At 41.7% G+C, this 25,148-nt stretch overlaps 1 protein-coding gene and 1 long non-coding RNA gene across 2 annotated transcripts in view; one reads left to right on the top strand and one right to left on the bottom strand.

Annotated features, from left to right (window-relative positions):
• The window catches only part of RBFOX2 (RNA binding fox-1 homolog 2), a 159,089-nt gene extending 153,031 nt beyond the window's left edge, over positions 1 to 6,058 (bottom strand). The window contains exon 1 of the mRNA XM_075182698.1: positions 5,700 to 6,058. Within this exon, the coding sequence (XP_075038799.1) occupies positions 5,700 to 5,744 (45 nt within the window). The 5' untranslated portion in view covers positions 5,745 to 6,058. The remainder of the gene's footprint in view (positions 1 to 5,699) is intronic.
• An 81-nt stretch (positions 6,059 to 6,139) lies between these two features.
• Positions 6,140 to 25,148, top strand: part of LOC142099345 (uncharacterized) — a 258,678-nt gene continuing 239,669 nt past the window's right edge. The window contains exon 1 of the long non-coding RNA XR_012678516.1: positions 6,140 to 6,517. This is a non-coding gene — a long non-coding RNA (uncharacterized LOC142099345). The remainder of the gene's footprint in view (positions 6,518 to 25,148) is intronic.

Below are 25,148 nucleotides of genomic sequence, written 5' to 3'. Positions count from 1 at the left end.
AACTGCTTTTTTTATTTTTGTAACAGCTCCTTCACCCCTTCGAACCAGCTTCTGAGAACATCCTGTTCTATGATAACCTGCTCCAAAAAACTCACTGCCAAACAAAGCAGTTGCACCAGCTGAGTGATGTTTCTTCTTTCAGAGCCGTAGCTAGGGCTGTGCGATAGGGGCGATTGCCCAGGGCGCAAAGCTAAAGAGGGATGCAGTTTATGTATATTTTAGGTTCATTTGGTTAAAATTGAGGGCTAGGGGGGTGGCAGTTACAGCCCTGTCTTCTTTGTTCTGCACCTATTTTGAAAGAGATGAGTATGCAAAATGCTTATATCTAAGCACGTGCCTGGCATGTGCTGCTCACCACCTCCACATACTGCCTCTCCATAGCTATAACCTCCTTCTCAAGTCTCCCCATATAAAAACAGTGGGACCCACGGCAGGCTCCCTGCTCTGGGGCTTTATAATGTCATATATTGTTTACCACCAGGCATATTCCCAGCATAAACGTTTATTAATATGTACTAATCTCATTATATATCACTCTTTGTAACAACTCCTTCATTATATCACCTTTTAAGCTGAAGTTCTTCCCACATACTGGACAGATTCCTCATGGGATCTGATGCAGGTTAAAGCGTTGAGACGGCATTCATTTCAGTTAGTAGCCATTTCAGAGCTTGTGACCTCACTAGCGCTATTCCACACACCACATGTGTGTAAATCAAGTCATCCAAGATGACACTCACTCTGGTTCTGCTCTGTAAAAGATCCACCTGTTTTCTAACATGGCAGTTGGCTGCTAAGTAGCGAGAAAGTGAGAAAGAGCATTATAGACTTGTTTAGTTAAGTATAAACACTTCAGTTATTTTATGCATATTATTCACATCAGTAATACATTTGAAATATATTAATTTCAGACAGTGGCTTTTCTTGGTCTTTAACAATACCGACCATTTGCAAAGTAATGCAACCAATGTTTCTTGATTTAGAACACCAAACACTCCTAATTCTTCTCACTCCATTACATAACTTCAAGCTCACAAAACTAATAAATAAATAAACACAGCAAAATTAGTGCCTTTGTCACGGAATTCACAGTGACGGTTTGGACTCTTTGAATTCTGCTTGGTTTGACTCCACCCACCATGGAGGCAAGAAGATCATCATCATCATCATCATCATTTATTTATATAGAATATTAAGGTTTTCGCCAGGGACCTCTGCAAGGAGGTTTGAGTTTCTCTGTTTCACGCTGCATGTTGCAGTCTTACGAGTGGGTACCAGGTGAGGCTGACAGGAGAGGATGTTATAGCCAACAAGGAGTCACCAGAATAGGAAGGGATACTGGATAGCAGGTTACCAGGAGAAGCTGAGAAGCAAACAGAACACGATACCAGGATCTGCTGAATAGGAATGGATACTCAATATCAGGATACAAGGATTGGCTGAGAAGCATATGATGCTGGATACCAGGACCTGATGAATAGACACTGATACAGGATACCAGGACAGCAATAGACATGGATACAGAATTCCAGGATTAGCTGAGAAGCATATGAAGCTTGATACCAGGACCTGATGAATAGACACAGATACAGGATACCAGGATACTTGGGAAGCATATGAAGTTGGATACCAGTTCCTGAAGAATAGACACGGATAGAGTATACCAGGATTAGCTGAGAAGCATGTGAGGCTGGATACCAAGACCTGAGGAATAGACACTGATGCAGGATACCAGGATTAGCTGAGAAGCATATGACGCTGGATACCAGGACCTGCTGAATAGACACGGGTACAGGATACCAATAGACATGGATACAGGATACCAGGAATCAGAGGAGTCTAATATTCCAGCAGCTTAGTAGGCTACAGGACTTGAAGTTCTGGCACAATTTTGCTAAAACAAGTACCTTAAATAGTTTGTAAAATGAGCAGGAGTGTCAGGTAATCAGCCAATGGCTGAATAGAGAAAATTGTAAAAGACGAGTCTGCACATGCGCAGACCCGAATCCAAGATGGCAGCTGCCATCACACGTTGGTGGACCCCCTTAGTGGGAAGAGGAGGCCCAGCGGAGGAGACCAGGGGGTAAATGTATTAAATGCTGATTTCTGCAAATAGCCGGAAAAGTTTGCAGCGAAAATTTAAAGCGGCAATGGCTTTAAAGGCATTGTTTTGCATTTAAAGCCATTGGCGCTTTAAAATTTTACTGCAAAGTTGCCGATTTCCAGCAATTAAATCGGCACTTAATACATTTACCCCCAGGTCTACACTGGACCCCGGTAAGTGAGGGTCCGATCCTTGACAGCTTTATTATGACAGTATTTTGCAAAAACGAACAGGAATATTTGCTTATGTTCATTTCAATATACACATATATATATATATATATATATATATATATATATATATATATATATATATATATATATATATGTATACATATATCCCCTCACTTCAAGTTTACTCTCTCTTTCACAATTGAATGATTTTAATACACTATGTGTATGAAAAAGGTAAACATACGCAAATGTACAGGTTTTTTTTTTTACAAATACTCAATATTTATGTAAAATCTTTATATTCTAACTTACTAATGTTCATGTTTTTATGTTGTTACCATAAAATGGACAGCAATTCTGAGATATCTAGTGGAATTACATTCTTCTGGTGTATTTAGAAATTCTTGCAATTTTGAAGCAAATTAAGACTCGAAAATATAACATACTCAGAACTTTTAGCCCTGTTACTGGCTTGTGTCAAAATATACACTTTTACTAATAAAACATTTTAAATAATCATTGGTTCAAATGATACCCACTAGCACTTGCCCTTGCGGTTGGAAGCATTGGTGTTTGTTTTTTGAACACTACCTGTTCCATTTAACTTTTTGCATTCACTGCAAGTGAATGCATTGGTGTTATTTAGAGGGACCTCATTAGCAAGTGCTGGTTAACCATTGCATGTGATAGCATTTGACATGCGGTGTCACTGGCATTAAATGCAATGCCAATGAATAATCAGCCTCAATTGAGGTAAATTAACAAAATGAAGATTGTTTTAGTATCAGTCTTCTGTAAAACAATGTTTGTAAAATTTTGCAAACATGCAATTCCCCTAGGTGTTTGCTATTTTAGAATGGCATTGGAGATTGGTGTGAGGGCAGGAAGACCAATTACAAGCCACAATCTCTTGATTGTGGCATGTGATTGGTCCTTCCATTGTTTGCCTGGGATTATGAGATGAACTTAACTGTGAGAGGAAAATATTACAGTACATGGGGCTCCAGGGGGGAAGGGGTACATTAGTCATTTTTGTCAGTAGGTGGTAGTACAGCTTTAATAATTGAACTCATTGTATAGTCAATGGATACTGACAAGTTAAACCATTACTTAAACCAATAAATTAAATTAACCTTAATTAATTTATTTAATGTGAAAATACTTATTTGCACTGCTTAATAAGAAAGCTCACTTGCCACAACAAAGTTTGTATTGGTTGCAGCTATCCTAAAGTTAGTATCAAGAAGTGTACTGTAATACAATACTATGTCTGGTATTTATTCAGGTACAAGAGAATTCCTTATTCATCAATTGATACAATTTTTCAGTATGGATAAAAAAACTAGATCATAACACAACTTGGGACATATTCAAGGACGTTACTACCATAGATGCAGGGGTTGCAGCTCCTACGGGGCCTACAGTTGAGGGGGGACCACCTTCCCTGTTAAAGCCCCATATTTATGTGAGTTTTCCCAAATTTAGTGGTACATGGGGGGGGCGCTTTGAAAGTGTTTGCTACGGGGCCCACAAATGTCTAGTTATGCTCCTGAGCTTATTTAATAATATGTTGTAAAAAACATGATGTCCTGTAAACTATAAAAAACCCAGATATCAGCTTCCGTTAGTCTGACTACATTAAACCACTAAAGGCTGATCATCTAATTGGTTGCTATGTGTTACAACATCTTTGTTCTTTGTACCATGTTAGTAAATATAATGTAATATATGTAGGTACACAAAATGGGCAGTAAGCAAATACAAAAACATTACCTTAGCATCTATCTACATAACTCCATAGTTGCCTAATTTCCTGAACTGTCCGGGAGACTGCCAAAGTGCTGGGAGTCCTCCCGGACTCCCAGGAGAGCAGGGCAACCTCCCAGTTCCCAGCCACTCCAATATTTAAGTGGCGGGGGTGGGGCTTTGCAACGTGATTCATGAGGTATTGTGGCCAAACCCTCTGCTGTAATAGGGCAGTTCATGAGGTGGGGCAAAATGGTGCAATTTGCAGAGTCGCCCCCCCCCCAGCCCTAATCTCCCAGAGTAATATATATGTATCACTTACATTTTCCATACTACCACTTCTAATTTTCCACTATCTCCATTTTCCATATATATATATATATATATATATATATATATATATATATATATATATATATAGAAAATGGAGATAGTGGAAAATTAGAAGTGGTAGTATGGAAAATGTAAGTGAATGCAATTTGATAGTATGCCAGGCCACTTCGGCCACTGTGTGAGACATACAAATATACAGAATATATGAGCAACAAACTTGTAAGTCATCTTAAGAACCTCATTTTCATATAGTTTCCAAATATAGATAGATACAGTATAAACAATAGTAATAATAAAAATTAGGTTTAAATGTAGAAACATTCTGTTATCACATATTTACATATAAGCACACTTTTTAATGCATAGTGGCCTTCATATATAAATGTTCATTGATGCCCTTTCCTCAAAACATACAAACTAATATATATATATATATATATATATATATATATATATATATGTAAATTCATCTTCTAGTTACTTTTATTTCATACTCCTCCTGCTCTCAGAGGACAGCACTATCCAAGGGCAAACTGCTCAAAACACATATCCAGCAATGTATCCCATTCCCCCAAGAAATTCTGTGAGGTTGGGTTACCATTAGGCCTGTCACTAAGAGGTCACTGTCACCCGTCACACAGGCGGTACAATCAATCAATATTTGTACTATTAATACCAGATATATTTGCATAAATCAGGACTTGCAAGAAAATGTTTAAACATACACATTAACTGAAGTCTGTCCCTGTGTAAAATTTATGGTTTCAGGATTTATTTTCTTAGAAAAAAGCAGCATTGAACTAGTACCTTTTAAAACAACATTTACTTTATTTTTTACACTCTGTCACTGGAACATTTTAAAAAGAACAAAACTTAGAGGTATGTGACTGCATTAAACTTTATAAGCATGGGGTGACTACATTAAACAATATATTTATGGGTATATAAATATGACAGATCATATTAAAAGGATGAGGTGAAGTCTAAATCAAAAAATATTGTCCTACTATTTTTCTGTGTAAATAAGGGGTAGGGATATAATTTTCACATACTGAAATAAGATGAGACTAGTCATCAGGACATTGGTACTTTATAGAAAATTAGGAATACACAACAGAGAATAAAAAGATTTAAGAGCATGCTAAACTAACCCCATGCTCTGTTACAGAGAGCTGTATCATTACATACAAATACGGAAAACAAGCATATTTCAACATAGTACAGAGGTTTACACACAAGTGGCATTTTATTAAACTATGTAGCAAAAGTTAAAAGAAACTGCAGGATTATTAAGTTCAATAGAAAGAAATAATATATCTAGGAGTCCAAATGAGAGGCCTTACCTGTACAACTGGATACGGATATTCCATGCAGTATACGCCAAACATGTTTCTGTCAGAGCCCACTCTGTGAGCAACAACCCTCGGCGTTGCGTCCACTTTCACAGAAATACAGGAAAGCTAGTTAGCAGATAGGGATTTCACAAACCAGTCTGAAAAAACTGAAAGCTTGAAACATGTGAAGAGAAGAAATAAATAAGGCACAGAAGGGCTCTTTAGCAGCTAACGTCTGCCAGGAGAAGCAAAGAGAGATGAGGAGACTAGGGCAGTCTGGATGTGAATGTGTATGGGACAGCTGGGCTGGGAGAGAGGAGGGGTATGGGATGGGTGGAGGGGGAGGTAAGGGAGACAGGTGGCTTGATCAGAGAAGAGAAACCCTTTGGCCATGCGTGTGCCTGAAAGGGACATGGAGGGAGGGATGGAGAATGAGAGGGGGTGGAGAGGAATAGGAGCTTTGCTATTTGCAGTGTAACACGTTATGTAGGACTTGTACCTCTTACATTCAATCACAACTCCTTACTCAACTATGCTCCATATTAACTCAACACCACCTGTCCCCATCTCCTGACAGCTGCTATGGGCATTGGGGCGACAAAGGGGAGAGATAACTGCTCACCCTCCCCTCTCCCTATCAGCTGTTCAAGTCAAACTCACAAGGATTAAGCGTGACCGGACGTTATATGGGGTGGGTGGTTGTGGGGTGGCGGTGGAAGGAATCTGTTTGACAGACAGCGGCAGGTGAGGCATCGGCTTATAGCAAAGAACGTAAATAAACCTGTGTCTTCAGTCTGCACCAAAGTGTCTGTATCGCTTCCAGCAAGGTAAGGGTCAAATCCAGAGTATAGCTTCAATTTAGAACATCAATGTTACCTCTCAGGACTATGGGGCCTATTTATTAAGCCTTAAACCATACAGACACAGCTGTTTCTGCATGGCTTAGGCATAAATTAGTACACTAGCTATTTAACAAGAGCCTGATGCAGAAGATATCATAGACTCTCATTGTTGCGATAAGGAATGATAAATAACGGTGTGTGTGTGGGGGGGGGGGCGACCATTAATTAATAGGCCCCTATAGTTCAGTTGATTCATGTGCTCTAACAGAATAGGTTGCATATTGCCAGCAGGCTGCTTATACTGTAAATATAGCATGTATTTTAAATACAGAGAAATATACTTTCATTTCATTGCTATTGTACATCAGTCAGAGATTGTTTTCTCTATAAAACAATACTTAATAATAAAAATTGCTAAATTACTAAAAATTACTAAGAAAATAATATTTGTGAATTTCAGTATATATTCTAACAATCTCATAACGAGCTGTTTACATGTAAAGTTTAATAATTTGTTCTTTTCAACAGCTATAATTTATTATAAGGAATAGTCCATGTACATCCAAGTTAAAGAAACCAAGTAAAGAAGCTATTTTACTATTTCAAGAATGCAGTGTTCACTTCTAAATACTTAGTCAGCACAAACCTTGGAATCATCTCAATATGCAAGAAAGCAGCAACCCAGGCAGTAAAATCACACCCTCTAAATTCGATAACAGCGTGTCACAACCACCTCTTAAATAGGCTTACTACAGAAAGTATAATGATGCTTTGTATAAATAAAGCATGGTGCAATTTATTACATAAATCATACATTCCTATGTGAAATATCAGAAATGTAAAAAGATGACTATATAGCAAAAAAGTATGGAAGCAAAATTACACATAAATATTTGATCTGATTAATAGCTGTATTTTAGAGTGTTACATCTGCATCGCTGGCCACTACCAATTCTTAGGTGTTATCATCAAACCATATTGCTTTTTTTTTGTTAACTTTATATGTTATTGACAATAAATGCAAATATTTATCCGGTACTGAGATGGACTGCTCAGACTAGGTACCAACGCTGGGGATCTGCACCCCAAAAATATATATATATAAACAACCACAATAATGCGATGGTATACCAAGTCTGCCGTGAAAGTACTTGTGCACACAAAGATTTTAAAATATTTATTAAAACAATATATGAACCACATAAAATTGGTATTGAATTCTAACCACATATAACATGCGAACTTGCATCAGTGCCACACCGGACAAATCTCAACGTAGGTGCACCTACAAAAATTGTCCAGATGTATATTTTACACATATAGTGCAATCCAGCTACTATCAGCCATGTACTCCCATTAAGATTAAATTAATCGCAGGAGGATCTTTCACCAATCAATTCCGTTGCATGAGCCACTTATAGTGTGGAACTGTTTGATATATATAATTCAGAGGAGAAAAGAACTACAGCGCTGTTAAACGGATCTCATCTCATTCCAGGCAGAGTAAAACACAAGTCTCTTACCAGGTTCCTGGCGATGTGTTAAAAAGGACCGATACCTGCATTCAATGATGGATCCTGTAGTTAAATCGTTCTCCTTACTGTTGCTGAGTATATGCGGAAAGCCAAAGCTCCGTGGTATGTTCTCACTGTTCCACGCTTGTAGCGAAGGAGGCGCTTGCTCTCAGCGTACTGCCAACGTCACTGTGGTGCGCACCAGTTGAACCTCCGTTACGATTTGTCTCAAAGGAGTGTAAATTTCTTCTAAAACCAGAATCCTGGTAAATCAATGGGCACTGAATTTTCAATGGCAACTATGTTGCTACTGTGTCCTACCTGACGCGTTTCATCCCCTTAAAGGTGATTTCCTCAGAGATATGGTTGGTAATGAACTTAGCAGTCCTTTATACACACCACAAATTACAAATGATTAACACATGTTCGGGATTAACCCATTTCTCCCTGTGCATAAGTACTATACCCCTATTATCCTAGAGGATATTGCAACAAACTTATATTCAGAAAAGTGATGATGACACCAAATTTACCGTTTTATATTCTAACTGTATCTTTCCCAAAAGGGGAACTATAATCATTCCAGCACATGTAATTAATAATATAATCTAAAAGTATATAAAAACACTCCTTTTCCTATTTTTGTTTTTATTATTAATAAAACCCTATATATTAATATTAATCATTGGTTTGCTGATTTAATAATGGGCCAATGATTTTTAATCTATTCATTCGGAGAAACAATAAATAAACATTGTTTTGACCATAAAAAAAACCCTCATTTTGCACGTTATACAGCATTCAATTATATAATCGGCTCCAAAAAGAACCCACCAAAAAGATATCTTATATCAATCATTTTAGGGTATGTAACCAATGTCAATAGATTATTCATAAACAATCAAGATCTATCATTAATGCTTTCAGATAATATCATTTAACTCAAGTGACTCATTCAGACCCATCGGCTGTAGTGTGTCTAACAAATAGATCCAGTATACTTCTTGTTTGCATAATCTCTTAAAGCGGTCCCCTCCCCTCGCTGTAGGTTTTATAAATTCTAGACCTGTAACGGACAAGCTATCTGGATTCTTCTCATGTCTCTCAAGAAAATGTCTTGAAACACTATGGGATCTCAGACCCTTCAGAATGTTCTTTCTGTGCTCGTTGAACCTTAACTTCAAAGTTCTTGTCGTGCGACCTACATAATATAAGTTACAACTGCACCTTAATAAATAAACCACATAAGATGAATTGCAATTAATAAAACCTCGTATATTATGGGTTCTATCCATATCCACAGATTTTACTGAATATTCTCTATTCTTAATATAGTTGCACGTTATACAGCGTGTACCACTACATTTATAAGAGCCATTTGGAATAGATGGAAGCCAGTTCAAATGTAATTGAGTATTGTTCTTTTCTATTGCAGAAACTGTATTTGTATTCCTAACCAAAGTTTGTGGTCTCAGGAAACTAGGTGCTAAGATATTTTTCAAATTATTGGCCTTTTTAAAGACCACTAATGATTTTTCCGGTAAAATGGATTTTAGGACTGAATCCTGTTTCAGAATGGAATAATTAGAGTGTAGAATTCTCTGTATCACTGCAGAGGATTCATTATATTTAGAAATAAATGCCCACTCCAAATCCTCATTATTTTTAACTTTTTTTTTTTTTAACTTTTATATGTTATTGAGCATGTGTGAAATTACCAGCAGGGAGAACATAAACCAATCAAAATTCCTTAGGTTAACCACTTGACAGAAAAAAAAGACTTATACAAGTATGCCGACTGAGACAGTAGTAAATATGAGGAGGGTGGAAAGGATGGGGGAAAGGAGGTCATCATGGATATTGAGTATGGACCATCAGGATAGCAAAGACGGCAGTAGGAAGGGGATGTAACTCAAAGTAATAAGGGGAGAACGGGGGTATGTGGAGGTATGTTGGATAGTAAAGTGGGAGGGTTACATGTACAGCCAAGAATCTCAAACCTGGTGAAATTTGTCTTCCCGATCATACAGGTGGGAAGTGATATTTTTCCATGTGGGCAATAAACCAGATGTGAGATTTCAGCAAAGAGTCATGGGGAGGGGCAGCCATGATGTAAGATGTCATGATTTGGCAACCAAACAACATGCTGCAGCCAAGAGGTAAGAGGCCAACTTCACAAAGAGAGTATCAACACCCTTGAAGGATAGTAGAGGAGGAAGGACCAAGGGTCCTTCCAGACCAGACATTGAAAAAGGGAGGAAAGGAGGCTTCTGACCTTATCCCAGAACGAGGAAATTACGGGGCAGGTGACTTCAAGCATGGTTCTGTGATTGGATGCCACCTTTGCAATAAGACGGTACGTGAAATTTCACTCCTGCTGCATATTCCACGTCAACTGTACGTGATATTATTATAAAGTATAAGCTTTTAGAAACAACAGCAACTCAGCGATGAAGCGGAAGACCTCGTAAAATCACAGAGAGGGGTCAACGACTGCTAAGGCGCATGATGCGTAAAAGATGACAACACTCTGCTGATTACAAACTTGAAGAGTTCCGAACTGCCACTGGCATTAATCTAAGCACAAAAAAATCTGTGGCGGTAGCATAGAATGGGTTTCCATGGCCGAGCAGCTTCATGCAAGCCTCACATCAATAAGATCAATGCCAAGCATCGGATGGATTGATGGAAAGCACATCGACACTGGATTGTGGAGCAGTGGAAACATGATAAATCATGAATCATGCTCTGTTTGGCAGTCAGATGGGGGAGTCTGGGTTTTTAACAGATGCCAGGAAAATGTCACATTCCTGACTGCATTATGCCAACTGTGAAGTTTGGTGGAGGAGGGATAATGGTATGGGCAGTTTTTCAGAGTTTGGGCTATGCTCCTTATCTCCAGTGAAGGGCAATCTTAATACTTCACTACACAAAGTAATTTTGGAAAATTATTATTATTATTATCATTTATTTGTTAGGCACCACAAGATTTCCGCAGCGCCGTACACAATACAAACAGTAGACTGTACAGGGTGAAACAGTACAGGACAAAAAACAAAAATACCAATACTTCAGAAACTCCAGGCAGGCTAATGCAATGAAGACGGAGCAGAAGAACAGGTAAGGAGACAGGAGGGAAGAGGGCCCTGGTCATGCAAGCTTACATCCTAAGGGAGGGTAAACAGAACAGGCACAAGGGGAGCCTGTTAAGGCAAGGGGGAGAGAAGGGAGAGAGCGGAGGAGATGAGGGGGTTAAGTGGATGGTTGGTAGGCTTTGAGGAAGAGGGGAGTTTTGAGTGCATGTTTCAAGGAGCACATATTAGGAGAGAGACGGATGGAACGAGGGAGGTCATTCCAAAGAAGGGGGGCTGCATGGGAAAAGTCTTGGATTCTGGAGTGGGAAGAGGTGATAAGAGTGGAGGAGAGGCGGCGATCATTGGCCGAGCGCAGGGAGCGGGCAGGAGTGTGAATGGACAGGAGGTTAGAGATGTAAGGGGCAGTAGAGTGGGAGACAGCCTTGTAAGTGGTGGTGAGGAGTTTGGAAAGGATTCTGTAGGGGAAGGGGAGCCAATGTAAGGTAAGGCAGAGAGAGGAGGCAGAGGAGGAGCAGCATGAGAGGAAAAAATTAGTCTTGCTGCCTGCATTGAGTATAGAGTGGAAGGGGGAGAGATGGAAGTGGGGGAGGCCAGTGAGGAGGAGGTTGCAATAATCGAGGCGGGAGATGATGAGTGCGTGGATGATAGTTTTGGTGGCATCCTGAGAGAGAAAGGGACGGATGCAGGCGATGTTGCGAAGTTGGAAGCGACAGCGGAGTTGGGTGACAGAGGAGATGGTGGTGTTGTTGACGATAATAGAGAGGTCATGGTGGGATGCGAGTATGGGCGGAGGAAAGACAATGGGTTAAGTTTTAGAAATATTGATTTTGAGAAAGCACGCGGACATCCAGGAGGAGATGTCGCAGAGGCATTCAGATACCCGAGAGAGGAGGGTGGAAGAAAGAGCAGGAGAAGAGATGTAGAGTTGAATGTCATCAGCATAAAGGTGATACTGAAGACCGAAGGAGGAGATGAGAGCAGCAAGGGAGGAAGTATAGAGCGAAAAGAGTAGAGGAGGGCCGAGAACAGAGCCCTTAAATATATATATATATATATATATATATATATATATATATATAATATATATAGTGTGTCTGTGTGTAAATATATATATATATATATATATATATATATATATATATATGTGTGTGTATTGTAACAAAAGGAGGCATTTAGCTGGCAATATGCACAGAAAACAGGGAAGTAGAGTAAAACATTGGCACAGTTATGTGCCTAGGTGGGGATTAAACCAGGTAAAAACATATGTGTAGTTTAAAATTGGTTTACTTACATGATTTAAAAGCTGCTTCCTCTCAGCAAACAGACAGGGTGGGTCTGATAGTTTAAACAGAGCCAGGGATGGGTGTTTCCTTTTAAAGAGAAGGTGGGTGTGTCACCTGTCCATCAAGCTAGGCCTGTGGGAGGAGTGTCAAGTATAAAACCCTGCTTGTTTCATTGTTCAGGGAGATCAACGCTGGGCTAGCTGGCTGATCTGGACAGAGAGCTGGACTATGTATAGTAAGCGTTGAGGGTCTCCATAATTGCTGTGCAAGTATACGGTGTCAAAACATTATTACCATCCTGACAATAAAGAACCATAAAAAGGAAGAAGTTGTACGCGTGTGCTTCTGAAGTAGCGGGCTCGTGCCACAAGTGGTGTCAGGAGTGGGATACTCCGGGAAGCAAGGTTCCGCTACCCAACCCGCGCAGACGTCAACATGGAGGAAGTACTGAGAACCCTCGTGAATGTGGCCGCTGCGCAGCAACAGCAGCAAGCTCAGATGCTACAAGTCGCCGAGGCACAGGTGGAAAATACAAGGCTCTTAAGAGAAGAGTTAAGCCAGGTGACGCATGACAGAAATGAACCACCTGGTCCTGTTCTCCAGAAAATGTCACCAGCTGATGACGTAGAAGCATATCTGGTGTCTTTCGAGAGACTTGCAAAAAGGGCAAAATGGCCTCCTAAAGATTGGGCTGAGAGACTGGCACCATATCTGACTGGTGAAGCTCAGCGAGCTTATATGGATCTAGATGAACGGGCCTCTGACTATCTGTGCCTTAAGTCTGAGATATTGGCTCGAATTGGAGTTTCCGGGCCAGGCCGAGCCCAGCGCTATCACCAATGGCGCTATGATAAAGAAAAACCGGTCAGAGCGCAAGTGGCTGAGCTTTCTAAAATTTTAAAGAAATGGCTGCAGCCTGAGGAGAATTTGCCTTCTCGGACTATTGAAGTTCTGGCGATAGATCACTGCATCCGGGGGCTGAACCGCGATTTGCAAAGGTGGGTTCTGCAATCAGACCGACAAACTTATGAAGAGCTTGCCACCGTGGTAGAAAGGTTTTGTGCGCTACAGCAAATGACTAAAGAACCTGCATTTGTGCCAAAGCCGCTGCCACGCCAAAAGCCAGGTTTGACAATCCTTGCCACAGGGCCCAATGGCAAAACTGCTACGGACAGAGGGCCAGGTGCAAAGCTGCCTAATCTGAAGTGTTTTAAATGTGGTGAGCCAGGCCACTTTAAGGCAGAGTCTCCTAAACTACAGGAACACATGGAGTATTCTGTAGCACATATTGGACCTGCATTTCCAAGCTGTTTTACCATGAGTCCCACATCAGGAAGTCCTTGTTTGTTCCGGGTGACTGTGCTAATCAACCAAAACCTTGTTCTGGCCTTGGTTGACTCTGGGAGTGAACTCTCATTGGTTTCCAGCTCTGCTTTACCCGAAACCATAACTTCTCAGTTGCCTAAAGTGAAAGTTCTTTGCGTACATGGCACAACAGAGGAGTATGAAAGAACAATACTACCAGTCACACTCAAAGACAAAACTGTTATGGTGGTAGCTGCTATAGCACCTAAACTCCCATATCCACTCATTTTGGGGCGAGACTTCCCACTGTTTAATGATGTCCTCGGTGAGCGGATCCGGCCGGACATGCCGGCAACTGATGCAATGGTCGGAAGCCCGATCTTAAAGGAACCGCCTAAGAATCCACAACATCTGGACATCGATCTTTGGGAACCGCCAATCCGGAATGCCATCCTGGGAGTCACAGCAGGAGTTCCACAAAAGTATCCAACTGTGGGGAAACATGGACAGTCCAAACTAGCATTGGTCGGTGATGTCGCAGATGAGCCCACCCCGCCTGTCAGTGAGGATAAGGACTGGTCCGCAATACCAATTTTGTTTCCTTTGCAGGACTTTGCTCGAGACCAACTTAATGATGCCACTTTGGAACATGCCTTTAAAAGTGTGACTGAGGTAAATGGGGTAGCGAAAGCCACCCAGCCTGCAGAGGGTATACCATATTTTATTGTTAAAAATAATTTCCTGTATAGAGTTGCTAATGTACAGGGGGAAAAAGTAGAACAATTAATGGTTCCTCAGGTCCATGTAACCCTAGTGTTAAAAGCAGCACATACACATGTCTGTGGGGGACACCTAGGGGAGGATAAAACACGGGAATGAGTTCTGCTTAGGTTTTACTGGCCTGGTCTACACATGGCAGTGAAAAAGTATTGCTGGTCTTGTCCCATTTGTCAGAGAACCTGTCCCAAACCCATGTACAGGGCACCTCTCATTCCATTTCCAATAGTACAAGTTCCCTTTGAACGGATAGCTATGGACCTTGTGGGGCCCCTGGAAAAATCCGCACGTGGGCACCAATATATACTAGTTGTGCTTGACTATGCAACCAGGTATCCAGAGGCAATTCCCCTACGAAACATAAAGTCCAGCACCATAGCTAAAGAACTTGTATTGATGTTTACACGCTTGGGAATACCCAAAGAAATTCTCACAGACCAGGGTACTCCATTCATGTCTAAACTGATGAAGGACATGTGCCAGTTGCTAGGGGTTACGGCGCTTCACACCTCTGTATACCATCCACAAACAGATGGCTTGGTGGAATGCTTTAACCGCACATTAAAGCACATGCTCAGGAAAGCAGTGGCTCAAGAGAAAAAAGATTGGGACACTCTTATTCCCTATTTGATGTTTGCCATCCGTGAGGTACCTCAAGCTTCAACAGGGTTTAGTCCCTTTGAGTTATTGTTTGGGAGACAGCCCAGGGGTATCTTGGATATGTTAAAAGGGTGGGAGCAGCAAGGTCCCAGGGAGCCAAATCTGGTACAATTTGTGTCCCAAATGTATGAGAGGCTAGGAAAGATAGGGCCCATTGTGCAGCAACATGTAAAAGAGGCTCAGGAATGACAGAAGAAAAGTTATGACAAAAGTGCTGTTGTTCGATCTTTCAAGCCTGGGGACAAGGTCCTAGTCCTGGTTCCTACCCAGGAAAACAAACTTTTCGCCCATTGGCAGGGTCCATATGAAGTTCTAGAGGCTGTCGGTCCTGTCAATTACAGAGTCCACCAGTTAAGTAGGAGAAGGGAGGAGCAAATATATCATGTGAACCTCCTTAAACCCTGGCATGATGAGGAAACCTCTCCTCAGGTAGTGAGTACTGCCATTGAAAAGTCTGAAGTGCCCATAGAGCCAGCCTTGTCCATTCAGCAGAGACAGCAGACTGAAGAAATGATTCGCCGGAACAGGGATGTCTTCTCTTCCATTCCTGGGCGCACTACCTTAGTCGAACACGACATTGTCACTGCGCCAGGAGTCATTGTCAAGCAGAAGCCATATCGTATTCCAGAAGCCAGACGGGTGGACGTGAGAAAGGAGGTTGAGAAGATGCTTCAGTTAGATGTAATTGAAGAGTCCACTAGTGAATGGAATAGTCCCATTGTGCTTGTCCCGAAACCCAATGGGACAATTAGGTTCTGCAATGACTTTAGGCGCCTAAACAGTATGTCGCAGTTTGATGCCTATCCGATGCCACATGTGGATGAACTAGTCGAAAATCTTGCTGGTAGCAATTATTTAACAACCCTTGATCTAACAAAGGGTTATTGGCAAGTTCCCCTGACTTCCACGGCCAAGCCAAAGACTGCATTTTCCACCCCTGATGGTCTCTATCAATATAAAATCCTACCCTTTGGGTTGCATGGGGCACCTGCCACCTTCCAAAGGGCTATGAATAAATTGCTACGACCTCACACAGCTTATGCAGCTGCTTACTTGGACGATATAGTGATTTATACCCCAGACTGGGGATCACATTTAGCCAAAGTTGAGGCGGTCTTAGCTTCATTACGGTCCGCAGGGTTAACAGCTAACCCAGAGAAATGTGCCATAGCCATGAGAGAAGCCAAATATTTGGGGTACATTGTTGGTCAAGGGCATGTAAAACCCCAACTAGACAAAGTGGAGGCAGTCAAAAATTGGACAAGACCAGAGAAAAAGTCACAGTTACGAACCTTTTTAGGCTTAGTAGGTTACTACAGGCGGTTTGTAAGCCACTTCGCCACTAGAGCTGCTCCACTTACGGACATGTTAAAAAAAAGTTGTCCAGATAGATTAACCTGGTCTGACTCTGCAGAAACCGCCTGGTCTGATCTTCGGTTAGCTCTTTGTTCCTCTCCAGTTCTACAAGCACCAGATTTTACCCAGAGGTTCTTCCTCCAAACTGATGCTTCTGGTGTTGGCTTAGGTGCAGTCTTGTCACAGGAGAAGAATGGAGTAGAAAATCCTGTCCTGTACCTAAGTTGTAAGTTGCTTCCAAGGGAACAAAAATATGCCACTGTGGAGAAAGAATGTCTCGCCATAAAATGGGCTACAGAAGCTCTGCGCTATTATCTCCTAGGCAGAGAGTTCACCCTAATAACAGACCATGCACCATTAAGATGGATGCAGAACAACCGGGAGGTAAATGCCAAGGTAACCCGCTGGTTCTTGGCACTACAACCTTTCAAGTTCTCAGTAGAACATAGGCCTGGGATTCTAAACAAAAATGCAGATGCGTTGTCACGAAAATATGCGCTCCTCGCGAAGTCCACGTCCCCCTACTTGGAGACGCTAGGGGGAGGGATATGTAACAAAAGGAGGCATTTAGCTGGCAATATGCAGAGAAAGCAGGGAAGTAGAGTAAAACAATGACACAGTTATGTACCTAGGTGGAGATTAAACCAGGTAAAAACATATGTGTAGTTTAAAATTGGTTTACTTACATGATTTAAAAGCTGCTTCCTCTCAGCAAACAGACAGGGTGGGTCTGATAGTCTAAACAGAGCCAGGGATGGGCGTTTCCTTTTAAAGAGAAGGTGGGTGTGTCACCTGTCCATCAAGCTAGGCCTGTGGGAGGAGTGTCAAGTATAAAACCCTGCTTGTTTCATTGTTCAGGGAGATCAACGCTGGGCTAGCTGGCTGATCTGGAAAGAGAGCTGGACTATGTATAGTAAGCGTTTAAGGGTCTCCATAATTGCTGTGCAAGTATACGGTGTCAAAACATTATTACCATCCTGACAATAAAGAACCAAAAAAAGGAAGAAGTTGTACGCGTTTGCTTCTGCAGTAGCGGGCTCGTGCCACAGTATATATATAGGGGCCCCCTTAACTTACCTTAAGTCTGATCCACTTCTCTTCTTTTTTCCACGCTGAGTCTCTCTGTTCTTACGCTCCTCTGTGCTGTGCTTGCAGTGAATGTTGGGTGTGACATCATGCCCAACATTCACTGCGAACACAGCACGGAAGAGGGGACGAGTGAGGGAGCCGGATCACTAGCTGACGTGACCGCAAGGTAAGTATTTATTTATTCCGGATTTTTTCTTCCAGCGCTGCCTCGGGCAGGCCCCCTTGCCCGCAGGGCCCCCGGGCACCTGCCCATGAAGGATCAGTTAGCGAGGTATGAGGTGAACCAGGCGTGGACAGATCCAGAGAGGCCAAGAGAGAGAAGAGTTTGCAGCAAGAGGGGGTGGTCCATGGTGTCAAAGGCTGCAGAGAGGTCAAGGAGGATGAGTAGGGAGAAGTGACCCTTGGATTTGGCTGATAGGAGATCATTAGTAACCTTGACCAGGGCAGTTTCGGTGGAATGGAACAATGCTATGCATCCAACTTTGTGGCAACAGTTTGGGGAAGGCCCTTTTCTATTCTAACATGACTGTGCGCCAGTACACAACGCAAGGACTACAAAGACATAGTTTGATGAGTTTGGTGTGGATGAACTTGACTGGCCCGCACAGGTTCCTGACCTCAATCCCATCGAACACCTTTGGGATGAACTGGAATGGAGCTTGCGAGCCGGGCCTTCTTGTCCAAAATCAGTACTGACCTCAAAAATGCTCAACAGAATGAATGGGCACACATTCACACAGAAACACTACAGCATCTTGTTTAAAGCCTTCCAAGAAGAGTGGAAGCTGTAATTGCTGCAAAAGGGGGACCAACTCCACATTAAAGTATATGTATTTGAATACACTGTCATTACAGTCCCTGTTGGTGTAAAGGTCAAGTGTCCAAATACGTTTGTCCATATAGTATATATGAACATTCTCAACAGACACTCAAAAAGGGTGCTAGTAGTCTAAACTTCAAGCAATAGCACCAAAATTGCTTAATATAAAATAGCAATTCACACAACAGTAAATATAGGCAGTTCCTTCTTTTGACAATAGGAGAAGCAAAACCATAAATCTTGGATGGTACAGTAACAACAACTAAAATCTCCAATAGTGGGAGTCTCAAAACAATCCCATATAATATTTAAATCCAGCCAATCCTCATAAAGGCAATAAAATTCCTCTTTCGGTCCGGCCCACATGTGATTCTACTACAGAATACTCTGGGGATTCAGTGCTCGATACATCTGTTCAGGAGTGTCGACTGTTTAAGGAAGTACCGTGGAAGGCCTTTAGTGTGTGATTTCCAATCTTTAGGCATAGTGAGGGAAGGAGGCACAACAGGCCAGGTGGTATGTGGTACATTGCACTATTCCCAAGCAACAGAGATGAGTAAGATACAGGAAGCAGGCCCACTTAATAAGAGCTATCAGAGAAGGCACGTGCTGAACATCAATCCCCTCCCCCTGCCAACATGTGGAAGGGCAGGGCAAAGCACAGTGCTGAGAGTAGAGGGAGCTCAGTGGTGGGCAGGATCAAAAGGTGGTAGGGTTGCTAGGTGAACTGGGAAGGATCCTTGGGTGCCTGGCAAGATAGGATAGTGGGGGACTTGTGGAGGTAGGGCATTAGGGAAGCCCCAGCTGCATTAGCCACCTCAGCTACAGATAGACAGAGATGGGATAGTGGGTGGCAAGAAAGTCATAGTTACAGTGGGGGTTATGACAGACAGGGGAGATTAGGCAGAGTGTCAATCACCCACAAGCATTGTAGAGCTATCCCTTAAGAAAAAAAGCACCTCAGCAGGTGTCCATCTTGAAGGCAGCAGAGACAGACACTAAGGAGTGTGATGTTTAGCACACAGTCCGTGGCTCTTCACAAGAGTGTGACTTGGTTCTTGGAATTGCTGACTAGACGTGTTGTTGGTTGTGACAACAGCAGTGGAGGAGGCTGTAAATACTGCAAGGTCCCCTGAAAGGCCTAAGACAAGGGTCTGGAATTGGCCTCTGGTGGATTAGTCTGGTTGAGGATGCATGTTTTGCCATGAGCCGCTGGGTGTTTTTTCTGGCCTGTCAGCGCTCGTTTGACTCCTCATTGCCACTGTTACTGCAGCTAACATGTCTGTCAGTGTCGGATCGACTCCATGCTGCCTCTATTACCACAACTCCTATGCACACAGCAGAGTATCCGACAGGCTGGCTAGATAACAGATACTCCATCCTCTGGATAAGGAGGGCAGATAGAGTCTCCATGTCTCCAATGGTCAGCAGATATGAGTGGTAGGCAATATTGCGTCTGTGGCTCCCAATAAGCCTCGCGTGGTACTCCAATACTGGGAGACAGGGAGGATCAAGTCGTGGACGGTAATATGTCCTTGTGGTGGTCCTGTTTAGGGACAATGATTAGAGAGAGGGGAATCTCCGTTGGTGGGTGATATAAACTAAGGTTGAAACAAAGGCCTTTAATGAATCTCACTTAATGTATTTCACACAAACATTCAAATTCTTTTAAAGAAAAAAAAAATTCAAAATATAGGGTATAAATGATATACTAACTTGTTACTAGAACCAAAAAAACTGCAGTGTTTGGGACTAGTTTTCTTCTTAAAATAGAATGCCTCTTGAATCTACCACTACCACTATGCTGCCAGAAAGTATATCTAATAAATCAAGAATTTCTGGACAAAAGTTGTTACTATACTCTAAAACTGACAATATCTTTAGAACTGTGTATAATTTACATCTATGTTTAACTATTGCATATAGGAGGGTATTGCTGACAACTGGTTTGTGTGGGTAAAAATTTGCTCTGATGTCAAAAGATTTATGGTTTTATAGCGGGAATCTGCAGCTGTTCTCAGTGTAGCTTTTCTTCCTCATCTCAATGATTTGCCAGTTTTCACTGAGCTGGAAACAGTATGTAGCTGCATTATAACTTATAGGCTAATTGTGTTTTCTATAGCCTAGGTAACGTGCATTGCAGGGCCGGATTAAGGGGGGACAAGTGCCCCGGGCCCCCCTCTCTCAGGGTGCCCCCCGGACCAGGTGTGGCTCTTTTTGCTGCCCCCAAATGTCGGAATACAGGGGGCAGCACAGGGTTCCGAGTGTAAGTGCTCTATCGGCACTATCAGCACAAGTAAAGCTTTTGCTTTTTTTTTTGAATGTTCAGGGCTTCCGTAGCTGCCGTGTAGATGACAGTGTAGGAGCAGAGAAGAGCTGCCCTGCCTGTCAGGCATAAGGTAAGTTAAAATCTGGGGGGGATGTGTTTGTGAGAATGAGTACAGTATATAAATATAGTGTGTGTGTGTGTGTGTGTGTGTGTGGGCAGTATATATATATATCATACTTACCAACTTTCTGATCTTCAAATGCAGGAGCCTGCGGAGGAGGTGGGCGTAACGGGGGGCGGGGCTCCAAAATGTGCGACATTCACCGGGAATCGCAGCGTTTAGGACTTAATTCTGCCCACTTCACTAGGAAGTGGGCAGAATTATCCAGATGCGGGAGATTGCCACACTCTCCCGGGAGTCCGTGAGACTCTCGCAAAATGCGGGAGTCTCCCGGACATTCCGGGAGAGTTGGCAAGTATGACATATATTGTGTGTGTGTGTGTGGGCAGTGTATATATATTGTGTGTGTGTGTGTGTATGTATGTGTGGGCAGTATATATATTGTGTGTGTGTGAGTGTGGGCACTGTATATATTGTGTGTGTGTGTGGGCAGTGTATATATATTGTGTGTGTGTGTGTGTGTGTGTGTGGGTAGTGTATATATTGTGTGTGTGTGGGGGCAGTGTATATATATATTGTGTGTGTGTGGGCAGTGTATATATATTGTGTGTGTGTGTTTGGGGGCAGTATATATATTGTGTGTGTGAGTGTGGGCACTGTATATATTGTGTGAGTGTGTGTGTGTGGGCAGTGTATATATATTGTGTGTGTGTGTAGGCAGTGTATAAACTATAGTATGTGAGTGTGGGGGACCAGTATATAAATATAGTGTGCGTGGGAGCAGTGTGTTAATATATGTAAGGGAAGGGGGTTCTTAATATAGTGCGGGAAGTAGGCTATTTAATGGTGGAGTGCAGGTGTGGGCTAATTATTTAATGAGTGCTATTTTATTTGTGGGGTGATGGTGGGGCAATTTAATTTAATATTGGGTCCTATTAATTTAAGATGAGGTGGTTTGGGGCTATTAATTGAATATGGGACTGATTTTGGGAAGGAGGGCTAATTATTAAAGGGGGTGCTATTGATTTATTAACAGGACTGTTTGGGGACTCCAAAAAAGTTTATGTACCTTTTTACCTTTTTTTTTTTTTTCAAACTAAGGGTCCCGACATCCCAGAATCTACACAAGCAGCAACTGAGCTTAAGACACTAGCAGCCACAGGTGGTGAACAGTGACCAGAGCAGGACAATCTGCCAACTGTCCTCAATATAGTGGGTGACTGTCTCACTTAGTCAGGATTTGGTCTGACTGCAAGGACAGTTGGGAGGTATGTCCTACTTCACACTGTTATGCTGTGATGGCAGAGCTGCATGCAACTAACAGTAGTGCACACAGCATTGCCTGTTTATTTGTCTAAAATGAAGACCATATTACACAATAGGGGGCCCCCCTGTCTTACGTGCCCCGGGCCCCCCAGAACCTTAATCCAGCTCTGATGCATTGGGATTATTGAGTGAATGAAGCAAGAGATATCCGTGAGACCTTACTAGTGCAAGGCTGTTTGAGAGGCACAGTGGACCCATACACAAATACATTCTAAATTAATAAGACAGAAAAAGTTGATGTAATTATTCTTATTTATTAGAGGATACTATGCTATCAGTGGATTTCAGCTTTTAATTAGTCCTCTTACTCACACACGTTTTAAGCCATAATTTAAAATGGCAAATTGAATGGATTTGCAAGTTCTGTATTTCAGCCCCAGGAAAAATGGCTACATGCAAGGCCTGATTATCGAATAGGCTGACAAGACTGCAGTCAAGGACGCAAGGCTTTTTTGGGGGAAGGGGCAACATTTTTGGGGGTGCAAAATTGTGCTAGGGAGAGAAAACATGAGAGAAAAATGTAATAAGACTTTAATTTTGATGTATTCCCATGGTAAAGGTTAAGGATAAAGACATTGAGTAGGAGAAACAAATATTTTGACAGGCGCAGGAATTACAGTCCCATACCCCCTTCAAATCTTCACAATCTGTAGCCCTCATTCAGCTGTAGCTGTTATGATTTTAATGAAAATGAAATGTGGGCAAAGATTGCTGTGACCATTTTAAAAAGCCAAGTGGAGCTGAGTTTAAAAAACACAGGAACATATACATTGCGGTGGTGGGTGGCGTGAAGGAAGACATATTTTAAACTAAGGGAAAGTTTACTTTTAATTGCCGCATATTAGCCTTTCATGGAAGGCGAGGGGGCGCTATGAGTGTATTAGTCTAGGATGGCCTGAACCCTTACAGGGACGCACAGAGCATTTTTATGGGGGGTTTCCCCTCCACCGGAAAGAAAAAAAAAAGCGAGAGAGCTGCCGCGCATGCACCCGCGCATACGCAGCAGCTCAGTTTAGGCAGCACTGTACTATACAGCAGCCGCTGTGCTGTCAAAGAAGCGTCCGCGGCGGTGCTGTATACAATACAGCATCACCGCGGACGCTTCTTTGACAACGCCGCGGCTGCTGTATAGTACAGTGCCACTATATAGGGCACTTTTTTAGCGGAGGGGTTTCTGGTGACCCAGAAACCCCCCCTGCGTGCGCCACTGCCTTAAACAGGCACTGGCTGCATGGAGCCTGTTAGTAAAATTTTACAGTAAGTCTTAGGCTGGGTACACACTATAGGTTTTTACCTGCTTATAGTGCCAATCACACGATATATGGGTGTTGGGTCCTACATCGCATTAGTGTATACATTCCCATGATCATGTTTTATCGTTCCACATCGTATCGTTTGATTTGATTTTATAAACCTACTAAAAATCTCTATAAATGATGGAACGATGACGGGCAAATTCTGAAGTGTGTATGCATTCACAACCAGCAGTGTAGTCAAATCTCCATAGAGTTTACAGAGTCATGATCTTTTCAGCTGATGGTAATGGCAAGTGAAGAGCACAGATCTGAAAGTAAATCTTGTAAAACATGCATAGTGCGTACACATGAATCGGCATGGTGTTCGGGTCTTTCAGTTGTTGGTCAATCATTAACGATATAGCATCGGGAGAAATTTTCTGTAATGTGTACCCAGCCTAAGTAGAGCTTGAATAAGAAAATATTAAAGGGTTAGTATAATCAAATTCATGTTCATTATATTATAGCATGTTGTTTATACAATCATTCAGAATTTTTTTTTTTTTACTTAGTGCGGTTATGAATTATAAATGGAAAATGTTAAACAGTCAATAAATTTAGCAAATCAGAAAAATACATTACTCACATTGCTAAAATCATGCTTGAATGATGAATAAATGAACAAGTCATTGGTCAAAAAACAATAAAGCAAGACAGAAAGATAAAACAATGTATATGAACATAATAAAGTTGTAAAAGGATAGAGGACCTCTTTAACTGAAATAAACTGAATTTAATTTCAGAAGGTTAACAATATCATTGGAGAGAGAAAATCAGGTATGAGTCCCCCCCCCCCCCCCCCCATATTCAGTAAATTATTGAAAGCATGTTCAAATGGTGGATATTTAATATCCATCGTAAATGGACATACCTTTTACATGCATTTAAAGATATTTGGACACTTCTCTTCAGACTTTCCGTTACAACTTATTATAAAGCACTATTTACTAAATAAATCTACAGACTCTACGAAACATAAATATTTTTTATTATACAGGATTATATTATAGTACACTTAGGAACATATTCAATTGTCCGCATTACTCGCAAAAGTAACGCGGCTTGCGCACTATTACCGTTATTATGGTGATAGTGCGCGTAATTACCGTTATTACGGTACCTTTAACGCCGACTTTCAGCTCACAGCTCAGGGGAACACTGTGTTACTTTTGCGAGTAACACTGACAATTGAATATGCCCCTTAAACTGTTCACTAAATGTTGTAGTAGTTACTGTGTCACACTGTTTTGCTTGACAGTGGAGGGGTCTAAAATCTGAAATTCAAATCTAAGGATAGAAGACAGGTGGCCATATATAATGGCAAGTAATGTCTGTGTACTTGCTTATGTTATAATGTTGTTTGTTAAAAAATGTTTAACCTAATGTCGTGTGATAGTTTGATTTTTCATTTTCTAATGATATGCTAATGACCTCAACAAGTTTACTGTGGTAGACATTTACTGTGGCAGACATCTACTGTCACAGACATAGTAAAGACCGCAAAGTCCAACGAGTAGCATGTTAACACAGAGCAGGCATTTAAATTAATACACATATTTTTGGTTACTGTTGAAGGAGGTTTCCTCTTTAGATAACCTGTACTAATTTGCATGTGTCCCCAATAACAGCATTTGATGAGTGTACCTCCACTGGGATTCCATTTGTTTTATTTAGCAGGGTCCCAGTATCCCTCCATAGCAGAAGGC

This window comes from Mixophyes fleayi, chromosome 8, assembly GCF_038048845.1.
Source record: "Mixophyes fleayi isolate aMixFle1 chromosome 8, aMixFle1.hap1, whole genome shotgun sequence".
NCBI classification, from domain to species: domain Eukaryota; kingdom Metazoa; phylum Chordata; class Amphibia; order Anura; family Limnodynastidae; genus Mixophyes; species Mixophyes fleayi.
Note: the sequence above shows the minus strand (reverse complement) of the source record. Positions and strands in the feature narration are given on the sequence as shown.